Source organism: Sinohyriopsis cumingii, chromosome 15 (assembly GCF_028554795.1).
Source record: "Sinohyriopsis cumingii isolate HCF-2022 chromosome 15, ASM2855479v2, whole genome shotgun sequence".
Taxonomy (NCBI): Eukaryota; Metazoa; Mollusca; class Bivalvia; order Unionida; family Unionidae; genus Sinohyriopsis; species Sinohyriopsis cumingii.
Genome location: NC_142975.1, coordinates 143,684,559 through 143,708,700, shown reverse-complemented (window position 1 = coordinate 143,708,700; position 24,142 = coordinate 143,684,559). Strand labels below are relative to the sequence as shown.

The 24,142-nt window shown below is 33.6% G+C and overlaps 1 protein-coding gene across 1 annotated transcript in view; it reads right to left on the bottom strand.

Annotated features, from left to right (window-relative positions):
• Positions 1-24,142, bottom strand: part of LOC149782967 (N-acetylgalactosamine-6-sulfatase-like) — a 77,507-nt gene that overhangs the window by 41,647 nt on the left and 11,718 nt on the right. The window contains exons 3-9 of the mRNA XM_089934526.1: positions 22,932-23,006; positions 17,947-18,049; positions 14,866-15,009; positions 8,910-8,976; positions 6,778-6,905; positions 4,955-5,091; positions 3,456-3,559 (exon numbers count right to left, since the gene is read on the bottom strand). Of these exons, the coding sequence (XP_089790652.1) occupies positions 3,456-3,559; positions 4,955-5,091; positions 6,778-6,905; positions 8,910-8,976; positions 14,866-15,009; positions 17,947-18,049; positions 22,932-23,006 (758 nt within the window). The remainder of the gene's footprint in view (positions 1-3,455; positions 3,560-4,954; positions 5,092-6,777; positions 6,906-8,909; positions 8,977-14,865; positions 15,010-17,946; positions 18,050-22,931; positions 23,007-24,142) is intronic.

Genomic DNA, 24,142 nt, shown 5'->3' with positions numbered 1-24,142 from the left:
GTGGTTAAATCTGTACAAATGCATGAACAGTACCACATTAAAGGGTAGAGTGGTTAAATCTGTACAAATGCATGAACGGTGCCACAATAAAGGGCAGAGTGGTTAAATCTGTACAAATGCATGAACAGTGCCACATTAAAGGGTAGAGTGGTTAAATCTGTACAAATGCATGAACAGTGCCACAATAAAGGGTAGAGTGGTTAAATCTGTACAAATGCATGAACAGTGCCACATTAAAGGGTAGAGTGGTTAAATATCTGCCAATGTATTAACAAATATGAAAGTACTTAGCATAATTCTAGGCTTAGTGGCATGCCATAATAAATTGCTACTATTTTCACCATGAAAACCAAGTTATATCAGTTACATCTTGTCAAAATTGATTGTATGTGACATGAGTATGGTTATTGGTACTTTGTGACATTTTGACCTGAAAAGAAATCTAATCAGGGCACAGAGATTCTGTGAAACAGAAATTTCCTAAGACTCTGAAATCTAAATACACTCCTGAAATAAAAGACAGAGATTTCCTAAGGCTCAGAAATCCAATTACACTCTTGAATTAAAAGACATCTAAAACTTACCCCACACCTGCTTAACAGGAAACAGATTTTCCTGCTTCAAACAGATTACATTACTCACCCTGTCCCTTGTCACTAAACTTCCCTTTTAATCTTTCTTTTTTTCCAAAACCAAACAATGAACTGACTATAGAGTTGCCTTCAAGTTTAGGAAAAGCTAACACTTGTTTTCTTTAACACATTAACCCCTGGCAATGAGTTAATGTGGCAGGTGGTAGTAGCCTGCTGCCGAGCTCTGTAGCATCAAGGTCATGCAAGATACACTAAAGTGGGTGGTATTATAGAAAGGAAGACAGATGTAGCTCTACAATGATACCAAATAATCTGGAAGTTCTAGTTGCACTACAAAATAAAGAGGGAAAAACCTAATTTTTTGGACCCAATTTTTTTCCACCCAAAATATGCCTGTGGTCGGAATCTGATTTTGTGTTTGGATTTTAGACTTTTGGTCTCAGATCTAAGGCAGACCAGTATGAACTGCAAGCAGACAGATGAACCTTTGCAAAAGTAGGATAAGATGGGCATTTGGAATAAAGAGTGGTCTCCATACAAAAATAATGGCTCCGTTTAGCAAAATGCATATAAAGAGTGGTCTCAATATGAAAATAATAAGTCCGTCAAGCAAAAAAAAAAACGAAGAAAAAGAACTCCAACTTTTACCCTTATGCTCATGCACAAGCCAAATAACCAAAGAAAAACAATGTTTCTAACACAACTAGGCATTAGGTCATTGGAAAATCACCTGGAAGTTGATGCCATAGAATGTATTCAGAAATAGCTTTCCAAATGTGTTTCCTACTCGAATTTCAGGTGAAAACAACAAAACCCTCCAAGGGTTAATGCAGGGCTCGAAATTAGCAGTAGTCTGCTAGCCCGAGGCTAGCAGATTTCCTGTCGGACTAGTAACTTTCATAATGTTAATAGTCTGATAGGCTAGAAAGTTTCAGTTATCAATAGTCAGTGTATGTTTACGCCATTCCCTAATAAAGACTTGACTTAGGAGATTTTCTGTAGAATCAAAGCAGTGGCCATTGTAAACACAGTCACAAAATATTAGCATGAGAAGATGAAGTCAATTTCTGCCTCAGAAAGGTGCATTTCTATTAACAAGAATCCATCCAATTTTGTGCATTTCACTTAACAGCGCAAATTATGGTCCCGTCATTAACAACAAAAGCTTGGTAATTGATCCTAATTAATCTGATAATGAATTAAATGAAAAAATGACGTGATATCACACTTTATTCACTCGACCACAGTAACAAACTACAAAGCGGTATACCACACAAAAGAACACGGCCAAAACTATTCAAAGAAATTAGTTTGCAAGTTTATTGTTTAAGGATCTTTTTTTTTGTTGCTCCCTACCCACACGCTCCAACAGTTACAAATAGGAAACTACATATTTTACATTTCCATCGAAATAATTATAAGAATTAGATCAATTTATTACAATTACGTTATTGACACATCCTTTCCATACAACTACTTTTTCTATGATGATAAGAATAGTTATTATGTTTTTTCCTTGCAAGAATGAACAAATAATTGAATGCACGTGGAGATATCCAAGCAAAATGCCGTACATTTGTTGGAAATTAAAATCTCTGAGCATGGGCATCTAAGATTTGAAAAATTTCCGCCTTATTATTAATTTCAACAATACAATGAGGTTCGATTAATTAGGAACAATTACCAAACTTACGACTTATGCTGCTGTAATTGGAGCTGTTAAATACAACGCACCGAGTATCAGATGGCTTCGTTTGATGGGAACACACCTTTTCCAAGCTGAAACTAACACTATCTTCTGATGCTAATATTTTATAACAGTGTTTCCAATAGCCACTGCTTTGATCATGCAGAACATCTGCTAAGTTAAGTCTTTGTTAGGGAGAGGCCATTTAATTGTGGGGGGGGGGGTAAAGACACATGTTCTAAAATGTGTTTCTTGCTCTGACATTCTTAAATAAAGGACACTGTGCCATTCCTTTTCTTGCTTTAAAAAATTCGCGTCAGCTATACTATAACATCTTGTATTTCAAAACAAGGCACAATTCCCTCCTTATAAGACAGGCAAAATGTGGCATTTGATAGGTGTTCAGCCACCGGAAAAAAAAGCTAAAGTTGAATGAGAATGATGAGGAATAATTCTTATGATAGGGAAAAGCGTAATGGAAAATTTCAGAAGAAACTGACAAAAGACGGAATGGCTGAATTATGATGAGGAAATGAACATTATGTGGTGTATTTGGTGTTTGCAATTCGCAAAAACAAACACACAGAAAACATCCAGTTTTGTTGCGGGTTGTTTGAACTTTAAAATTGAATCAGTAAATGTACATGAAAGCTGTGTGACATTGTTTTGTGAAAAAGACTAGTAAAGATTTGGCAGGACTAGTAAACTTCTCAATATACTCGTCCTTCTGGCTATAAAGAAATCTGTGTTAAAATCGAGCCCTGTTAATGTATTAAATAATGCATAGTGCACATGGATAAACTGTAAAATCTAAAAAGTAGTTGTATAAAGGTAAGCAGGACCATGCTTCCTTCAAATCTCACACAGTCAAAATACAGTAAAGCCCGTTGCAAATGAAATCAGATTTTAAAAAATATATTAGTTTTTTAATTGTACTTATTTGAGTCCAAATGTTCTATACTCTTTTTCTATCTTTAACAAAGTGTTATTATCTCATACACATTTATCTGGTGCATATAATTTTTATTCTGAATAGATCCAGTAGATGTAAAATAAATATGTATTGCTGGGTTCAGTATCATTTCTTGTCTCATAATAAAAAGTGCACAATATCTACTGGTTTGATTCAGTGCTAAATAAATATATGCTTAAATTATTTACAGGGAAAAACCCACCTGCCCTGGTTGAATCTTGCCTGGCCACCATGCAATTGATGGTTCCCGTACACCACCTTCAAATGTAGTTTGCTTGCCACATAAAAATGGACCATTACTGCCACCTATGTAATAAAAGATCAAACATTAAAAAGTTTCATCGTTTCTATAGATGGGACATAAATAACCACAGGTATTAAAAAAGAGCCCTCGCATTCATTGCAAGTGAAACAAATTCTTGATCATCAGTGATTGGTTGACAATTTTTCAGAAATGATGTGTTCATAAACCAACCTTTCATTCATATTTGTCAGATCGCTGCCAATCAGATCAGCTCAAAGTCTGAGTTGTTTCATGATCAATGGTAAATGTCTTGTTTACATAATGCCATCAATTTTCATAATAAAATACCACTGGGGTGAGAGAATATCCTTCTGCCATTACTATCTGATCTAACTACTTTTGTTTTCCTTCTAAATTTATACTGGTATTTACACTAAAATTGTTTGCAAAACAATGTTAGAGTTTTGAAAAGGTGGTGGAGGAGTAATGCAACACTGTCAAGCAATAAGAGTTTCTACTAGAGTTTTGGTAAATCCTTTATGTGAGATAACATTCAGGTGGACTGCATCTGTCAAGCAATCCGAGTTTCTACTAGAATTTTGGTAATCCTTAAGAAAACACAGGTGCATATAATTTCTTTTCTTTGATTCTCACTTTGTATAGATATTTTTATTTGTATTTCAATACAAGCTGCTAGGATGAGAGCATGAGAAAGTTTGAAAAGGCATGTTTTTGTCTCTGTGAAAGTCAATTCTGTTCAATAAATCTTTTTTGTTCTGGTTAAAAATGTATACAAAGGTTTCCTTGGATTATATCTACTTCCTAAAATTAAGAAATTTTCTGTCTTTTGTTTTCTTGCCATAAATGACTTTGTTTTCATGATACAACTTTTTTGACAAAAAAAATATAAGTTCACAAATAATGAGTAAAGCTCCTGTTATTATAACAGTGGTTGGGGTCCATGGGTCTGTCACAGCCAACCATGTTAGGCACTAAAGTGCAGTACAGAGAGAAAAATAAAAAACCTTATTTTCAGTATGTATGTCAACATAAGCAGGGGAGAGGGCACAGGTGGGGAAAGGGGGTAGATAAACTGAATACTAATGAAACATAATATAATAATGTAAAAATTGAGGTCCAACCATATTATGTACTGTATAGTTAGAATACGCATACATTTCAAGATTGCATGTATGCGTGTCAGGGGTGGGTATTGGGAAAAAATTATTGTTTTCTTTCAAACAATAATGTCATGTATTTGATAAATCAATTCAGATATACTGTTTAATTTTCATCACAGGTCCATAATGGTTTAGCATTATATCTGGAATCCCATTATAATGAAGGGCATTATCATAAGGGACAGCTTTAATTTTGGGGATGGGGTGGGGTGGGGTGAGGAATCAAACTTGCCTACCCTTGGTAGTGATTACAATTCATTTATTGATATTTCTTACCGTCTGTTTTAGCATATGTGGCTGCACCATTATCCGAGGAGAAAAATACAAAAGTGTTCTTGTCAATATTAAGTGATTTCAGCTTCTGCAAGATCACTCCTACACCATAGTCGAGTTCTTTCACTGCATCTCCGTACCTGTGGATAATGCACAGGATAGTGTATAACAACATAAAAATCAAAATTAAGAGATACCTTCAAATACTGTGACCTCATTTTTTATTTATAGTCATAAAAAAAATTCAGTACTTAAATTCAAGGACTGGGAAACAAAGACCAATTGTTTCAACAGAAGAATCATTGTTTGTTGGATCTTTAATTTTGTGATTATAGCAACCATAAGATCCACAGAAATTGGTACCCCTTGAAAACTGGTACCTCCTCATGTACATTTATTCCAAACAAAAATTGGCATCCAATAAAAAATAGTGGATCAAATGTACAATATGGCTGTTACAAATGAAATACATCTTGGAAATTTATGTGATTCTAATTACAAGTCACTGTCTTCATAGGCTCAGTGAAGAACCCCCTCCAACTGTGAGAAGGTTGGCACTGAGATAATTTCACAGCAGACCAATCAAATATAGTCGACTAGTGGGCTAAATCCAAATGGGCCTGGGTCTAAAATTTAAGCAGTAAATTGGCATAATTCGTAAGGAAAAACTTCACTAGCATTTTCAGCATGCTGCAAATTCTGGAAGAATAAAGAAGTGTACATCTTAAGTCAAACCACAGTGTTCTGGGAAAAGGAAAGTGTGCAGTTGAAGTGAATTCAAAGAAAGGCTAGTCTGAGATTTGTGGTGACTTATCTTGTATAAAGGAACTGGAATTAGAATTTCAAATCTTCTAAAAGGAAGACAATATCTTGGCCAAGTTTCATACCTGATTAAATTAGATTGTGCTACCTCAGTTACATGTAATTATCTTTTAAACTGAGTTACAACGTGTATTTGTATTTAATAGAATATTTGAGTTAGGTTGTGGAGTTGCATTTATTAGAATGTAACAAGTGTAGATTGATGGTTGTATAAAGCTAAACCCTGAGTTAAACGTTTTTAATTCTTATGATGCATACATAATTACTTCATTAATTATGTTCTAGTTATTGTATAGGAATATACCTATATTAATTTTTTTTGTGTGTGTGTTACCATATTCGTAGAATATTATTTATATGTAGAAGCACAAGGTATGTATAAGTTATTCGAGTGGAGATTTGTGGTTGTACATAGGACCTTGTAAGGTTGTTCGCCCATTAATCTGATGGAAGGTCTGTGAGAGTGATGAGGATTTCCTGGAAGATAGGGTAGAGATGCACGAAATTATGTCCCTTGTAATCCTTCAGGAAGCTTCCTTGGTGCATGCATGTGGTGGCACATGACAGATGGAGGAAGAACATTCAATTCAATTCAATTTTGTCACTCTTGGTTTTTCCTGGCATCTTTGTTCATCATGCTTATTGTTGAAATGATTAAATACTGTGTACAAAGCATACATACTGAATGTGTACAACTTATCATGTAACTGGGATCTCAATGGCTAGGCGGTTATGCACAGTGATGACTGCATGCATTATATTATTAAACCAGTACCGTGTGTGCTTAATCCCAAGACAGGAGGGGATTATCTTTGTTCTGTGATGTTTAAAGATATAATATTTCAAATTTATAAACTAGTAACACAAACCTTGAAATTGGTAATTGATGATAATGATGCTGTCCCTATAAACAAAAGTGACAATTTAGTCCAGCTATCTGCTAATGCAGATATAGTGAAAAGACCATAGATCCGAATAAACAATAAATTGTCTTTGATACTCACAAACCTCTCCTACTTGTTCCCAAGAATTGACGGGAGGCATAGAGCGGTTCATGAGTTGCGTCAACAGCCCAGTATAGGAAGAATGGCTGGCCTTTTGACGATTGATTTTCAATAAATGATACTGCCTCCTGCAAAATAAACTAGGGCTTCTTGAATACTGTCAGTGCAGTAATACTTTTTGTGATGATTTCTCTAAGGACTGCAGTTGTCTGTATGACTGCACAATTTGTGTAAATCTGTAATCTATACACAGCATACAATAATAAAAATGATGGCACTTAATTGAATGCCCATCTAATTTGTAGATCTGTATTTAACAGACTCATGGCAGACTGTTAAATGTTGGTCAATGGCAACACACCATGCCCAAAATGGCCTTGTTTCATTTAGTTAATCTTGCTGCCATCTTACCATGATAGAACTTCAATTGGCAACAAATCTTACAAAAATTGAAGCAAACAAGGTTTTTTCTTCAAAATATTGCTTTGCTTTGTAACCACATTTATATATAGTATCTGATGAAACAATTGTAAAAGCAATTAAATATACTGACAGTTTATTTTTAGAACTCAAAGTATCAACTTACTGTATTCCCCTGTCTTTAAAGACATTGGTATTTTTTTATATTTTACCCATAAACATACACATTTGTCTGTGTCCCAGCTGCCAAAAAAGAAGTCACAAGTTCAAAACTTGTGGCAGCATCCCTATTTTTTTTGCATACTTTTTGAAAATTTTATTTTCAAACTTTCTTTGAAATTCATTCATCCCATTTTTTAAATACTTTTTTATTTTTATCCTCTAAATTTATCACTCCCAACCTAGGACAGGTAATAGCCAGTAATAAATATTTTCTTAACAGCTTGAAAAGAGTTTATCATTGCATTATGATGTCATCAATATGTTTGGTTTTAATGAGGTGTAACAGTCCTATAAACTTTGGGAGAGACTGGAAACAAAATAACACATCAGTTGACAAAATAACACATCAGTTGACAAAATAACACATTAGTTGACAAAATAACACATTAGTTGCTAATTCTGTCTCTGGATAAATAAAGAAAAGGAAAATTTGCATACAATATTAATAATCTGAATAAGGGCACTCTGAAAGAAAATGAAAATTTAAATTATATTTTAGATACAGTGAGAAAATGTTTAGCAATTATGACTTGCCATAAATCAGCCATGTAGGCATTAAAATGCAGAAAACTGAGGTGATCTCACAAAGTGTTGGACTGAAAAATTCACTCAACAGTACAAACATTTCTTTCTGTATCTGATAAGGAGTCTGTTATTTTCAACCTGTACAAAATTTTATTAATTTTGAAATATTCATCAATCTATTTTTTCAAGGGCAATCAGTAACAGGGTACTTTTTCCCTTGTCTATGTAAAAATATCGATTTTTAAAACTTAAACACACTAGCATTTCACAAGCAATCAACCTTAAACAAAAGCTGGGAGAAGCAAATCTGGACATCTGTATTCATGAAAGTAAATTAGCAATTTGGGAATATGATGTATAAACCTGAGATGATTAGTACAACAACATCAACAACAGCAACAACAACTGAACATTAGTACACAAACACACTGACTGGAGCCAATCTTACTTCACTTATCACAGTAACAAAATTATGGAAAATGAATCTAAATAGGTGCCTAGACACACTTCACTGTGACATCATTGGTATGATGTAAAGTCTGTTTGCAAGCTACCTTGAAACATCATCAGCATCATGCTCCAACACTCTTTTCAAACCACATATTACATGTGATCTCAAAGCCTGCAGTAAAGCCATTTCTGACTGAAGATTACATCAAGTGAAATCTAAATTGAGAATGATGCAGTTAGTAATGTGTATTATTTCTATAGATGGCATTTTACCAGCACATTTACAGTGCTGGTAAAAGCGGTATTATCCTACCAAAAGGAGTTAACCCCCTTTGAGGTGCATTATCTATAACAAGGATACCAATCCATAAGAGACAGTTTAGTGGTCCATTGTGTAACAGAACAGACTGATTTGGCAAGAAAACCAAAATACACCCCAGAGATTAAAGACTATGAATGACATTCTGATTTTAAGAATTGTTTTATTTTTCTCAGACCAAGCTCAATTAACTCACCTGAATAAAAATCTGTGTTAAATTTGATTCTCCAGTTTTTTGGTTAATTGGAAACTCTTCATAATATCTGAAAAAAGGACCAACATTATAGTTCCATTTATAGTTAAAAAAGAATTTTAAACAATTGCTAATCTGGCAACTTTTAAAAACATATCAGGGACAATCTTGCATCAATATAAGCATTTAAAACACATTTTAAAAATAAAACCCAAGAATTTTCAGCTCTAGTGGGTTTGAGATAAATCACTTTGCTAACATCTACCTCAAAAGTGACATGACAGGGCAGCTGGCCAAGAAAGTTGCATTAAGTACAATGCTTTCTGATATCTAAAGGTTTTTCTTATTAATGGTGGCCATATTGGATGGCAGAACAACACTTTTCCAGGATGCTTTCTAATGGTAGCCATACTGGATGGCAGAGTAACACCATTTGTGCAAATATGGAAGCTCTTTTTCCATGATGCTTTCTAATGGTAGCCATATTGGATGGCAGAACAACACCATTTGTGCAAATTTTGGAAGCTCTTTTTCCAGGATGCTTTCTTATGGTAGCCATATTGGATGGCAGAGCAACATCATTTGTGCAAATATGGAAGCCCCTTTTCCAGGATGCTTTCTAATGGTAGTCATATTGGATGGCAGAACAACACCATTTATGCAAAAATGGAAGCTTTTTCTGGGATGCTTTATGTCAAATTTGTTCAACAATTGTTGACCTGTGATCAAGAGAAAGTTGTCTCAAGTCTCTTAAATTATTTTTTAAAACTGTGAACAACACTGAAAGTTTCTCAAGATCATTTGTAAAACCTGAAAGCTCTTCATTTAAGAATGCTTTCTGTCAAATTTCATCAAATTCTTTTCTGGTCACTGAAAGGATTTTCTTTTTTTTGTAAAGCTCATGCAGTCTTCAGATGATTTTTGTTTGGTCAAAGTTTGCTTAGCAGTTCTTTAGAAGAAGCTGTTTATAGGTTTTAATAATTTCACTATTCATGGTAATATTCTGTTACAGACTGGCATCATTTGTACAAATCTGTAAAGACTTAAACGCTGTCAGTTCAATGATTTTTAATATGAAGTTGTCTGAAGGTTATTCTGATTTTAAAAACAGTGGCTATATTGACAATGGAATGGCATTGTTTTTATAAATTTATGAGGTCCTAAAATACTTCCTGTCAAATTTGTTCAAATTCTGCTCAGCGATTTGTGAGAATTATTCATTTAAAGCTTTTTCACTTCCAGTAATGGCACTCACATTTGGTGATGAATCAATGGTAAAATCTTAAAAGACCTTTGCACCAGATGCCTTAAGCCAAATTAAGGTAAATTATTTTGGATGTAGTTTGAAAAAAAGTCATGTAAAGGTTTTCTACCATTAGTAACCATAGCCATATTTGTCCTCTGCAAAACTTGTCTTCTGTAGCCATTTTTTAAGTATATGTTCCTTTTTTTTTGCAACTACTGTACCTACGATGGCAACAAAAGCATGTACAGACATATATTTTGTACATCTGCAATTAAACATTTCTGCCTTTTGTGACCAACAATGTACTGGATTATTTGCACTCATACTTGTACACAGTTGTGTAAGTATTTGTGGGTTAAATAAGTATGAGATAATTGAGACAAAAAAGAGGGACAAGTAAAGCTGGAATAAAATAGGTTATTTATTCATTGTGACAAAAGAGGACAAGTTAATCTAGTAACATAAGTTATTCATTCAGACAAAAAAGTGGTACAAATTAAGCTGGAGTAACATAGGTCATTGATTGATTCAGACAAAAAGAGGGACAAGTTAAGTTTGAGTAACATGGGTTATTTATTCATTCCGAAAGAAAAGGGACAAGTTAAGCTGGAGTAACATAGGTTATTTATTCATTCCAAAAGAAAAGGGACAAGTTAAGCTGGAGAAACATAATTAATTTATTGATTCAGAAGTCTGTATGCAATATTAATGTCTTGTATGATACAAATGTTGTGATCTTGGCCTTTGACCAAATAATGTCAAAGACTTTCCCTACAAGGACTCATGTTTATTGATACTCTATTGTTCTTACTGGGATCATTCTAGCAGGTGGAAAGGACAAGTCTGATATTGTGAGGGAATACTGAGGCCATTAGGCCAAGACTATGTTCCTATGCCGTATCAAACAAGTTCTTTTCCCTGATTCAGAACAAAATACTTATGTGGTTTTGTATTTATTACATATCCCTTTTTATTCACATATTCTTTTAAAAAATGTAATGTAAACTTATCAAAAAATAAATCAGGCATTTCATGTTTTATGAAATAAAGTGTACAACCCTCAACTCATCCATGTATTTAACCATGGCTATGCTTATGTACACTGTGCAATTGCATCATCAGTCTGTGTGTCTATTTCAAATATGGATTTACTCTTATTGCTCTGAAATGTTAAAAATGTTGTATGGAACATATGAACAGATTTAATCTGTAGTCACAGACAGATGAATTTTTTCCTTATTTCTCAAAAGAACATTGATTTAGAACCAGTAAGAGGCCCTTTTTCTTATACTCTATTTACTGAATATATACTCTATTTACTGAATATACACTCTACTTACTGAATACACACTCTATTTACTAAATATACACTCTACTTACTGAATATACACTCTACTTACTGAATATACACTCGATTTACTGAATATACACTCTACTTACTGAGTATACAATCTATTTACTGAATATACACTTACTTACTGAATATACACTCTACTTACTGAATATACACTATTTACTACATATACACTCTACTTACTGAATATACACTCTATTTACTGAATATACAATCTATTTACTGCATATACACTCTATTTACTGAATATACACTCTATTTACTGAATATACAATCTATTTACTGAATATACACTATTTACTGAATATACACTCTACTTACTGAATATACACTCTACTTACTGAATATACAATCTATTTACTGAATATACACTCTACTTACTGAATATACAATCTATTTACTGAATATACACTCTACTTACTGAATATACAATCGATTTACTGAATATACACTCTACTTACTGAATATACAATCTATTTACTGAATATACACTCTACTTACTGAATATACACTCTATTTACTGAATATACAATCTATCTACTGAATATACACTCTACTTACTGAGTATACAATCTATTTACTGAATATACACTTACTTACTGAATATACACTCTACTTACTGAATATACACTATTTACTGCATATACACTCTATTTACTGAATATACACTCTACTTACTGAATATACACTCTACTTACTGAATATACACTATTTACTGAATATACACTCAACTTACTGAATATACACTCTATTTACTGAATATACACTCGATTTACTGAATATACACTCTACTTACTGAGCATACAATCTATTTACTGAATATACACTTACTTACTGAATATACACTCTACTTACTGAATATACACTATTTACTACATATACACTCTACTTACTGAATACACACTCTATTTACTGAATATACAATCTATTTACTGCATATACACTCTATTTACTGAATATACACTCTACTTACTGAGTATACACTCTACTTACTGAATATACAATCTATTTACTGAATATACACTCTATTTACTGAATATACACTCTACTGACTATACACTCTACTTACTGAGTATACAATCTATTTACTGAATATACACTCTATTTACTGAATATACATTCTACCTACTGAGTATACACTCTACTTACTGAGCATACACTCTATTTACTGAATATACACTCTTTTTACTGAATATACACTCTACTTACTGAATATACACTCTATTTACTGAATATACACTCTACTTACTGAATATACACTCTACTTATTGAATATACACTCTATTTACTGAATACACACTCTATTTACTTAATATACACTCTACTTACTGAATATACACTCTATTTACTAAATATACACTCTATTTACTGAATATACACTCTACTTACTGAATATACACTCTACCTACTGAATATACACTCTATTTACTGAATATATACTCTACTTACTGATTATACACAGCACAAAATCACATACTTAAATGCTTAAAACACAGTGCAAAATCACACACACAAACATATAACACAATGAAGAAAATCACATAACACCAAATCCACCATACAAAATCACAAACTTGAAGACCTAACACATAGAACACACACAAACATATAACACACTGAAGAAAATCACAAAACACCAAATCCACCATACAAACTCACAAGCTTGAAGACCTAACACAGTGCAAAATCACACTCTTAAACAACTAACAAAAAGTACATTATCATACACTTAAACACCTAGCTCACAGTACAAAATCACACTTAAACACCTAACACACAGTACAAATTACACTTAAATACCTAACACACAGTAAAAAATCACTCTTAAACACCTAACAAAGAGTACTTAATCACACACTTACACACCTACCACACAGTACAAATCACATTTAAATACCTTAAAAACAGTGCAACATCACACACACTTAAATACCTACCACAGAGAACAAAATCACACACTTAAATGTCTAACATACAGTAAAAAAACCACACATCTCAAACACTTAACAGTATAAAATCCTCCACTTAACTCTAACCCCACATGCCACAATTATGCATCATGAGGTTGTACCCTACTTCTGCACTCTGTACCATCAACATCATTTAAGAGACACCAAAGTGGATAGTATTACAGAAAAGTAGACAAATAATAATGTAGACTCTACTCACAAAACAAAATACAGTGGGAAAAACATAATTTTTTAGACCTGATTTTTTTGGCCAAATATTACCAGTTTCACAACCAGAGTTTGTGTCTGGATTTTAGACTTTTCCATGGAGAGTCTAAAGTAGACCAGTCCAAACTGTACACTGACAGGTGAACCTTTGCAAAAAGTAGGACAAGTTTGAGATTTGGAGTAAAAAGTGGCTGGGCATGAAAATTATGGATCCAATATATGAAAAAAAAGTTCAATTTTTAACCTTCTGAACATGCTCAAGTGAAACAGCCAATAGAAAATATTTTTTTATACACCTAGGCATCTGGCTAAATTAAAATCTATCTGAGGCAGATGCCTTTGGAGACATTCAGAAGTAACCCCCAAAATACATTTCCTACCCCATTTCAGGCAAAAATTATGAATCTCCAGAGGTTAATGAGTTAATGGGTGATTTTTAATGATGTCACCAAATCTGAATGATCCTTGTATATTTGATCATTTGTGCATGATAATTGCAAAGAAATTACAAAATAGCCCTTCCCTGACCATTTCAACAAAATTTCTGAAAAACTTGTCAACTCATTAACCCCACATACCACATTTACTTGACATGATGTTGTAGACTACTTCCAAGCTCTGTAACATCAACATTCTTAACGATACATCCAAGTGGGTGGTATTAAAGAAAGGTAGACAGATGTAGTTTGACAATGATTCCAAAAAATGTCAACTTTCTACTCACATTACAAAATACAGTGGGAAAAATCTAATGTATGAGACCTGATTTATATTAGGCTACAAATTACTGGTTTCAGAAGTAGAGTTTGTGTCTGCACTTTAGACTTTCTGGCCTGAGATCAAAATCAATCCAGTCCAAACTGCACATGGAGAGGTGAATCTCTGCAAATGGTAGGACAAGTTTGAGATTTAGAGTAAAAAGTGACCAGGACACAAAACCCATGGGTCGAAATATGTCCAAAAAAGAGAGTTGAATTTGTATCCTGCTGCACATGTTTGAGCAAAATAGCCAGTAAAAAATGTCTTTTATGCACCTAGGCATCAGCTAAATGAAAATCTATCTGAAACAAATGTATTTGGAGACTTTCAGAAGTAACCCCAAAAATGAAAAGAATCTCCAGGGGTTAATGAGTTAAACTGCTAAAATAACAATGTAAGAAAGAGCTAATATGACATCCTCACCTTCCTATCATCTCTGTATCTCTGTAGACAGGTATGTTTGGTGTTGTTTTGTCATCATAGGGACCAAAATGACAATTAGGTGATCCAAACCACTCGTCAAAGCCATGTTTCAGGGGATGAAACTGAGGTCTATGACCAAGGTGCCTGGAATAACATGGGAAAATAGTGAAGAACAATAAGTTTTCAACAGCTTTTCTGATCTGGAATAACAATATAATTATGTGCTTGTGGAGGACCAATTCGTGGTGATGTACGAACAATCTTTTGCTGGATCACAATAATACAATCCACAATCCAAGAATTAAATCCTTCTTTGAAATTTCACAATAAATTCCAGTCTCTATTTCCATGTATGCTATTTCTGAAGACCACTCTCTTTTTCCAGTGAATAAATAATTTGAATAAATTCAGCCCAAATGAATTTCTGGACAATAATACAACTGATTCAGCTAAGCTCTTAAAGCACGAATGAATAATTTCTACAAAAACCAGATTATTATGTCCTCTACTTGACCTCCGGTCACAATTAGCATTTTCTAAAAACAACTGTTGCCTGATGGAAAATAACATTCTAGAAGCTTCTTAACGTTCACAAAAGAAATTTTTAGTTATAATTAGATGGTTTATTACTAAAATTATAATATTGAATGTGGAATATATCAGGTAGGCCAGGTATCTTTATAGGGGAATTCCAATAACCTACATCCAGGCCAAAATAAATAGGTTTACACTATATATTCAAATATAAGCCAAATAATTTAGGGAAAAATAAAAGCCTGGCAGAAGGGGTATCAGTGTATCCACAAGCCAATGTTTAAACTTGAGAGTTTTTAAGTTTTTTTTGTTGACTAATGTAATTGAGGTAAAATCTTTATGAAAAGGTACACATGCAAAGCACATAACTAGCGTAACTGTTACATGTTCATGAAAGAATAGTAATAATAAAGGCTAATATTGTGAATATAGATCCACTAAGATCATCATTAATTTATTTCAGCTTTGTATTTAGAATGAACAAAATCATAATTTTTCACACAGTGGAAAGCTGGATGTTTCAGCGTATCCTTTGTTTATCATTGACATATATATGTCTTTTGTTTTCTAGTAGCAAAACAGGCCAGTTAATCATTAAAACCCTGAAACTGGCTTGGGTTAAGATTGAATTTTGATGTATAATTGTGTTTCACTCCCAAATATTAGCTTGATTATCATAATTTTGTAAAACACAGTGTGAGGTTGCTTACATCAAAGCAAACTACAGTTTTATGGTATTAGCATAATTTTTAAAGCATTATTTCTCAAACTTCATTTCTGTATTTTGGAGATATCATTAAAGTTTAGTGCAGTGGTGCCCATGAAGTATAGTTGCAGTGTTGCCCATGATTCGAATCCAAGGGCTGTACTTCAATGTACTTCATTCAGCGCATGTTGAAAATTACAATGTACATGTGGTTGCACCATAATGTAAATACATTCACTAACCTAAAAGCGAGCATTGAACCAAACCCAACTGTTGTTTGTTGTTGTCATACTGGGATCACATTTTAATAAGTTAGGTATTCACAATTTCAAGGCAAAATATATGTAATTACTGGTGCATTGATATAAAAAGTCTAATGCAATAATGCATAAACAAACAATAATTAACTTGAGTCAAAAAGGGGGAAGTAGAGCTAAAGCAACCTTCAAATGCTCAATTCTTGTCATGGTCTGATCAAGTCATACACAAATCTGAATTTGGCAGAAACAATAAGAAAACAGAACATTAAATACATTTCTTGACTTTTCAAACAAATTTATGAACTTACACCATCTCTATGTAATAATAATACATGCCAACCCTGAGAGAGGTATAAGTGTAATTTTTACTAATATAACTTTGCCTAAATAAATGTATTTAAAACTTAACACATGCATCTTGTGATGTCGTCTCGGACTTGTGGGTTGGATTATACATGGGTCATGCACTTTTTATCATTTATACCTATTCAGTTTGGAGTGGTCAAGTAGAAAATATACTTTATTCTGGACAAGGTCAAGTCCAACATACAATGTTACATTATTAACAGAATATAAAAAAAGTTATATAAAAAAAAATACAACAAACAAACAATGCAATTAAATATATCTAGCTAAAAATTTCACAAATAAATTATGTCATCTAATACCACCATTTCACCAGAAGTCTTAATATTTCATATATGACCTTTTGCCTAGGTCACTAACATTCTGATGCTAGATTTCTATCCTCCTTACCCTGGGTTATGTCCCCTTACTGGAATAATCCCATTGCCATAATGCAGTAAATTTGTAAAGTTTTAAAAAGGTTTGTTTGTAAAAGAATGTCACCAGAGAAAATTGTACCCTTGATAACTTATGACACTTAATTCAGTTCTACATAATATGACACGGGAAAAACACATACGAATTTTTACTTTGAGTAATGGAATACAAAGACAATGGTGTTATAAGACTGCACATAAGTAGATGTCATAATTTACAAATGATATCACAATGCAATGCTGACATATCTAGCTTAATTCCTTTATCCTTCTTGCATAGGGAACAATAATAGGAACCAATCAAAGTTCTTATGTATTAATTTGCAGAGATGATGAACTAAGGTTTAGATAACTTATGGATTGAAACATTATGGCATCAAAATATTCTAAAAGAGTATGAGCTGTGAGTAGCATAAGAAACCTATTGATTTTTCTTGATGCTTCTTGTTTATGCAATTAACTGAAGGGCAAAGTAGGGCTCATGAAGTGAATTGAATTTAAAACTGCTTAACTTGGAATGAAATAAGAAACCAGTCAGGGCCTTCCCATCAAGCTGGCTCTAAACCTTTTCAGTAAAGTAGTATTGCCCACATTAACATATATCCACATACCAAATAATGTAATTCTGTTACCAAATGTACTTGAAAACTGACCAAGTTAATACAGTATACAAAACTACTTGTAGTATTAAAAACATTATGCATTCACAAATGGTTTCATGACTTGTGAATACTTCATTGATTTTGCATGTAAATAATGTAAACATAACACATTAGAGTCATTAATAATCCTGACTCACCATTTGCCAATTATTTTACTTTTATATCCAACTTTCTGAAGTAGCTCAGGAAGTAAGACCTCCTCATCAGGTATCCCTCCCATGATGATCTGTGGTGTATATGCTGAAGTAGATCAAAAGTAGAAAAATTTATCATGAAAACTACATGAAATTACCTTTATACTGAGGTAGCCTGTTTATAATAGACATGTTCATGAATCTTACAGGAAATTTCTCAAAATAACTGGCATTGGTTGTGAATTCATTTATATTTTTTTGGGTATTAATTTGTATGCCTTCATAACGACCAAAAAATGTTTGGGACTTAAATCTGTGGATGGGTAGGAAGAGTCCTACCATTTCCAAACAAGGATCTTTGTTCATTAGGTCATTGTGGCCTGCTGCAAATGGGGTACAAAAAATGGTTCCCAAGGAAGAAATCAAATTTACAGCATTATGATCATTTATGTTAATGTGCAGAGAGGAAACTGACCATTGCCCCAAATGTAATTCCAGTATGTCATGGTCACCTATGTTAACTTGCATATACAAGATAAACAATCCATATTATAATTACATCACATAATAGTTCTATATATTTGACAATAATGACACTAATTTACTTGGTAAGTGGATGAGTGGTTTAACACCTGCATCTTCACTCTACAAGCAATTACTGTACCTCATCAGGTGCGGGATGTTGTTAGGTACTTAATTAGTTGCTATTGTTTTGGGTTTAATGTCATTTGTACTGTGCATGTTATCTTCTACATGGTGGCCAGTACAAATAGTGACGGAAGAACCAAGGAAACCCCTGGTAAGAACCAATGACCCATGGGAAGCTACTGGAATGCTTTCTCACATTCCAACATTGGCCAAGCCTGAGACTCAAACCCATGCAGACAGAGGTGAGATGGAGTGATCAGTAAAAGCGAGCACTGTAGGCCAGCCAGGGCCTCAGTACTTAATTAGCTGTAGGCCACCCAGGGCTTCGGTACTTAATTAGCTGTAGGCCACCCAGGGCTTCGGTACTTAATTAGCTGTAGGCCAGCCAGGGCCTCAGTACATAATTAGCTGTAGGCCACTCAGGGCCTCGGTACTTAAATAGCTGTAGGCCACCCAGGGCCTCGGTACTTAATTAGCACAGTATATATCAATCAGCCATAAAGGAAAAGCTGATTCCCATTTTATTTCATACATCCTACAGAAGATTATTGTTATGTGGTATGAAAATGACTGGCAATAAATTTCACTACTCCAATGGAATAGTGAGGAGCGGGGTTTTGCTGATCCATCAGCACAGTCACAAATTATGAATTAGCAGGTTAGCGTTAATTTTGAGCTACACTATGTCAACATGCAGAGAGGATACAGACCCTTGTCCCAGATATAATTACAGATTTGCAAGTAAGAATCATGGGAACCTAATATCAGTCATACCCATAATACCTTGCAGAACAGTACCTAAAATGACTGAAAAGGTGGAGCTGATTTTTACTGGACTTCCATTGTGTAGAACATCATCCAATAAAAGTCACAGTTCCTACTGAAATTGACATTCAATTACCTGCTCAAAATAAGTGAGCTTTCTTACTGTCATAATTTTAATTATAATTTTAACTTGAAGTTTAAAAACAACAGGAAGGATATACCCACTCAATCATGCTGAAATATAGTTTAGACTGGTTTCACTGCTCTCTACATCTATTTAAATGTTTGAGGCATATTTTCTTGTTTGACACAACTTACTGCCCTCACCACCACCCCAAAACATCCTAAACAGGTTTATCATCAGATAATTCTTAAAATTGCTGCACCAGTAATAAAAAGTCACTAACGCATATTATAAATTTAAGTATAATGAGTGGTAATTTTCCAGAAACACTGAAATGTGCAAAGGTTACACCTATCTTTAAGAAAGGAGAAAAGGAGGATCCAGGAAATTACAGACCAATATCAATTCTACCTGTATTGTCAAAACTATTTGAAAAGCATGTAGCCATTCAGGTCTATAAATTTTTCGAAACATACTCTCTATTTCATAAAGCGCAATCAGGATTTAGAAAGTACCACTCATGCCAAACAGAACTTACCAAATTAATTGATCTTTGGCTGAAGGAAATGGATAATGGACATATAACTGGGATTGTTTTCCTTGACTTCAAGAAAGCCTTTTATCTTGTTGATCATGAAATTCTGCTGCAAAAGTTGAACTGCTACAGGTTTGACAATCCTTCTTTAAACTGGTTTAGATCATACCTAAACCAAAGGTCTCAACAAGTAAGCATTGGCAATATTAGCTCTCAAACTCGCACTATTCATTCCTGAGTCCCTCAAGGCTCAGTTTTGGGCCCTCTCCTCTTCCTTATCTATATCTGATTCAATGATCTACCATTAAATAATGAATCCACAAATACAGATTTGTTTGCAGATGATGCAACCTTGTATACATCTAGTTCTGCTACTGAAGTTATCCAAATGAGATTAAACTCAGACCTTATTAGAGTCCAAAACTGAAAACAACAAAATAGGATGGTAATTAATGAAGGTAAAACAAAATGTACGATTCTGGGGACATCACAAAAGCTAAACAAGTCAGCGAACCCAAAACTATCTCCTGCAATAAATAATTATCCATTAGAAAATGCCAAACATGAAAGGCTTGTAGGTGTGTCTGTAGATAATAATTTATTATGGAATGACCATATTGATAAAGCTTTGTAAAACACTGTCATCCAAAATTGCCCTTCTCAGCAGAATCAAGAAATATTTACCTATATACCTCGCAATCTATACTACAAGTAATTTTTCTTCCAACAATGGATTATTGTTCTAATGTATGGGGAAAGTGTGCTAAATCTGAGCTTGACAGGATTTATAAACTTCAGAAACGAGCAGCATGTGTAATTTTAGATGCATCTGTTGATCATCCCTCAAAAGCATTATTTACAGAACTCAAATGGTTCACAATATATGACAGGATAGATTTTCACACGGCAGTTCTTTTATATAAATGTCTACATGGAACTGCACCAGAGTATCTTCAAGACTTATTCAGTCCTTTTTCAGCACAATACCAGTTGAGATCAATATCACATGGAAACCTTCTAATACCAAAACCAAGAACAGAGCAATTTAAAAAGAGTTTTCAATACTCTGGTACAGTTCTGTGGAATAAGCTTCCACTACATGTAAAATCTGCTGAAAATATTAGAGTATTTAAGAAAAGATATCATGAGCATGTATGTGTTTCTAATAGATGATGGAATTTAGTATTTTAATACTAAACATGTTAAAATAAACACTAATTATTGCTATCTTCATATAATGTGCATTGTAATACTCTCCTTAAGAGCGCCTCAAGGGAGAATAGTCCTTGACTAATGAGTCACCCTCTATAAATAAAGCATTATTATTATTATTATTATTATTATTATTATTATATTTTTATAAACAGACAAAATTTACAATAAACTTCTAAGAAATCATTTCTAATTGTTGCCTAAGATCACAGTGATCGTCACATAAAGGGATACAACATCTATAAGATTTTTTTCCCCCACTCACCCATGCTACTGAGAAATCTATGTTTTGCTAACCTTTTGTTTCCTATCTCAGTCTGGTTATCTCAGACCTGTTGTTTCAGTTGTGGTGTCCACAAGCTAGGAACTACTTTAAAAAGAAACCCTAGATGTCTTCTGCTGTGCCTGATGGAGTTGTTATAAAATCCAACAACAACAACAGATATATAACGAAAAGAAATTTACTCATAAAGCAACTTAATGTCTCTCCAGCTTTGATAACACCATATAAAACATTTTGAGATGCACACACAATAAGCTCACACACAAGTTGAGCTATTTAATAGAGCTCCAGAAACAAAGGCAATACACATCACTGGCCAAACAATACAAAACTCTCTCAAGTGCAACTGCAAAACTAGCAAAAACCAGAATGTCAAACTGGTTTCACAATCCACCACAGTTGAATAAAATATAATGTGATTGCAAATTAAAGCTCCTGCACTTACCAACCAGAGTGGTTCATTGATCAGTCCACATGCTATTCCACAAAAAGATTTCCATGTAGCATATCACTGTATTTGTGATAGCAACACTCACCATATTTCCAGGACAGAAAATATAAATTTCCAAGAAAACCATGAATTAGAATTTCATGATATTACTATACACTTCATGTGATAATACAGTAATAATATCAAATGTTATGTTTCTATTTTCTCATGTTTAGAACTTGTGTACTTAGGGTCGACAAGTCACTTCATTGCCCACATAAACATATTCGTCTAATGCACAGTATTTGAAAACACACAAGCATGTGGCTGAAGATGCTCACTGCACAATATTTCCAACACATAACAATTATAACTTATAGATAATTATTCAGATACAGATTTTCATAAAAGAGTGCAAAACCGGATGACTTATATATAGAGAAGCAATAAAAGTACCTGATGAATACAGTGTTTTGAACTTGCTAACTAAATTACAAGGGTGCAGGGTTATTTTAATTTAGTTGGAAAAAATTGTGTGAGGAAAATAATCTATGTCAGTGTTTGTACATACCAGACAAGGAAATCCCAGTCATGGGGTTACATTATTTGTCACCCCACAAGGCATAGCCTCATAGGGAGACGTTCTCTTGGTCCATACCCCAATGTAGATTTTATCAATATACACACATATATACAAATATATGCAAGAAATATATATTGCAGCGACTAGTTCTTCCACTTTATGATGACATGGCACAAGTTGATTTTCAATGTTACATGTACATATGAGAATGAGACATTTTGGTCTTTCATGAAGTCATCATGTGATTTTCCTTATGTTCTTGATGGATTTTAACAAAATCCAAACAATGTTTTAGTGTTAAAAATCATGAGATTTTATTGATTTTTTTTATTTACATATAACTATCATAAAGACACATTCCAGTGTTTCCTTTCTAAGTTGTTTGAAATTTGCAAATTGTTCACTCACCATTTCTTGCATGTTCATTTGTAGTGTAAAATCCATTTCGAATGGGGAGTCTACCGCTTAACAGGGCAGCTCGTGCTGAAAGATACAAAGAGAAAACATCAGATTTATGCAGTCAACAATTATAGACATGATAGATAAATATTACAATCTAATTATGGCCACTGCTAAATGTACAAGCCTAAATGTCTATCAGGCCTAGAGGGACTTTGAGCTCAAGATATGAGACTCACAGATCCAGACACAATCAAACAGCAAGATATGAGACTCACATGTCCAGATACAATAAAACAGCCAGATATGAGACTCACAGATCCACAGATCCAGACACAATAAAACAGCAAGATATGAGACTCACAGATCCAGACACAATAAAACTGCATGATATGAGACTCAGAGGTCCAGACACAATCAAACAGCAAGATATGAGACTCACAGGTCCAGATACAATAAAACAGCAAGATATGAGACTCACAGATCAAGACAAAAAAACTGCATGATATGAGACTCACAGATCCAGACACAATCAAACAGCAAGATATGAGACTCACAGGTCCAGACACAATCAAACAGCAAGATATGGGACTCACAAGTCCAGATACAATAAAACAGCAAAATATGAGACTCACAGATCCAGATCCCTTTTGTTGTTATAATCATAAAATCAATTAATCTGAGTTTCAAAATCCAGGATAATGTTATAATCAGAGACAATTAAATCCAAATGATAAACTGCTACAGGATGATTATCATAAAAATGTATCAGGGTATGTCATAAGAGGTTATTATTACTGTATCAGGGTATGTCATGAGAGGTTATTATTACTGTATCAAGGTATGTGATGAGAGGTTATTATTATTGTACCAAGGTATGTGAAACAAGTTGATTATCACTGTACCAGGGTATGTGATACTAGGTTACTATTACTGTATCAGGGTATGTGATTCAAGGTTAATATTACTGTACCAGGGTATGCAAAACAAGATTAATATTACTGTAACAGTGTATGTGTTACAAGGTTAATATTACTGGACCAGGGTATGTGATACAAGGCTAAAATTACTGTATCATGGTATGTGATACAAGATTAATATTACTGTACCAGGGTATGCAATACAAGATTAATATTACTGTACCAGGGTATGTGATACAAGATTAATATTACTGGACCAGGGTATGTGATAGGAGGTTAATATTGCTCAACCATGGTATA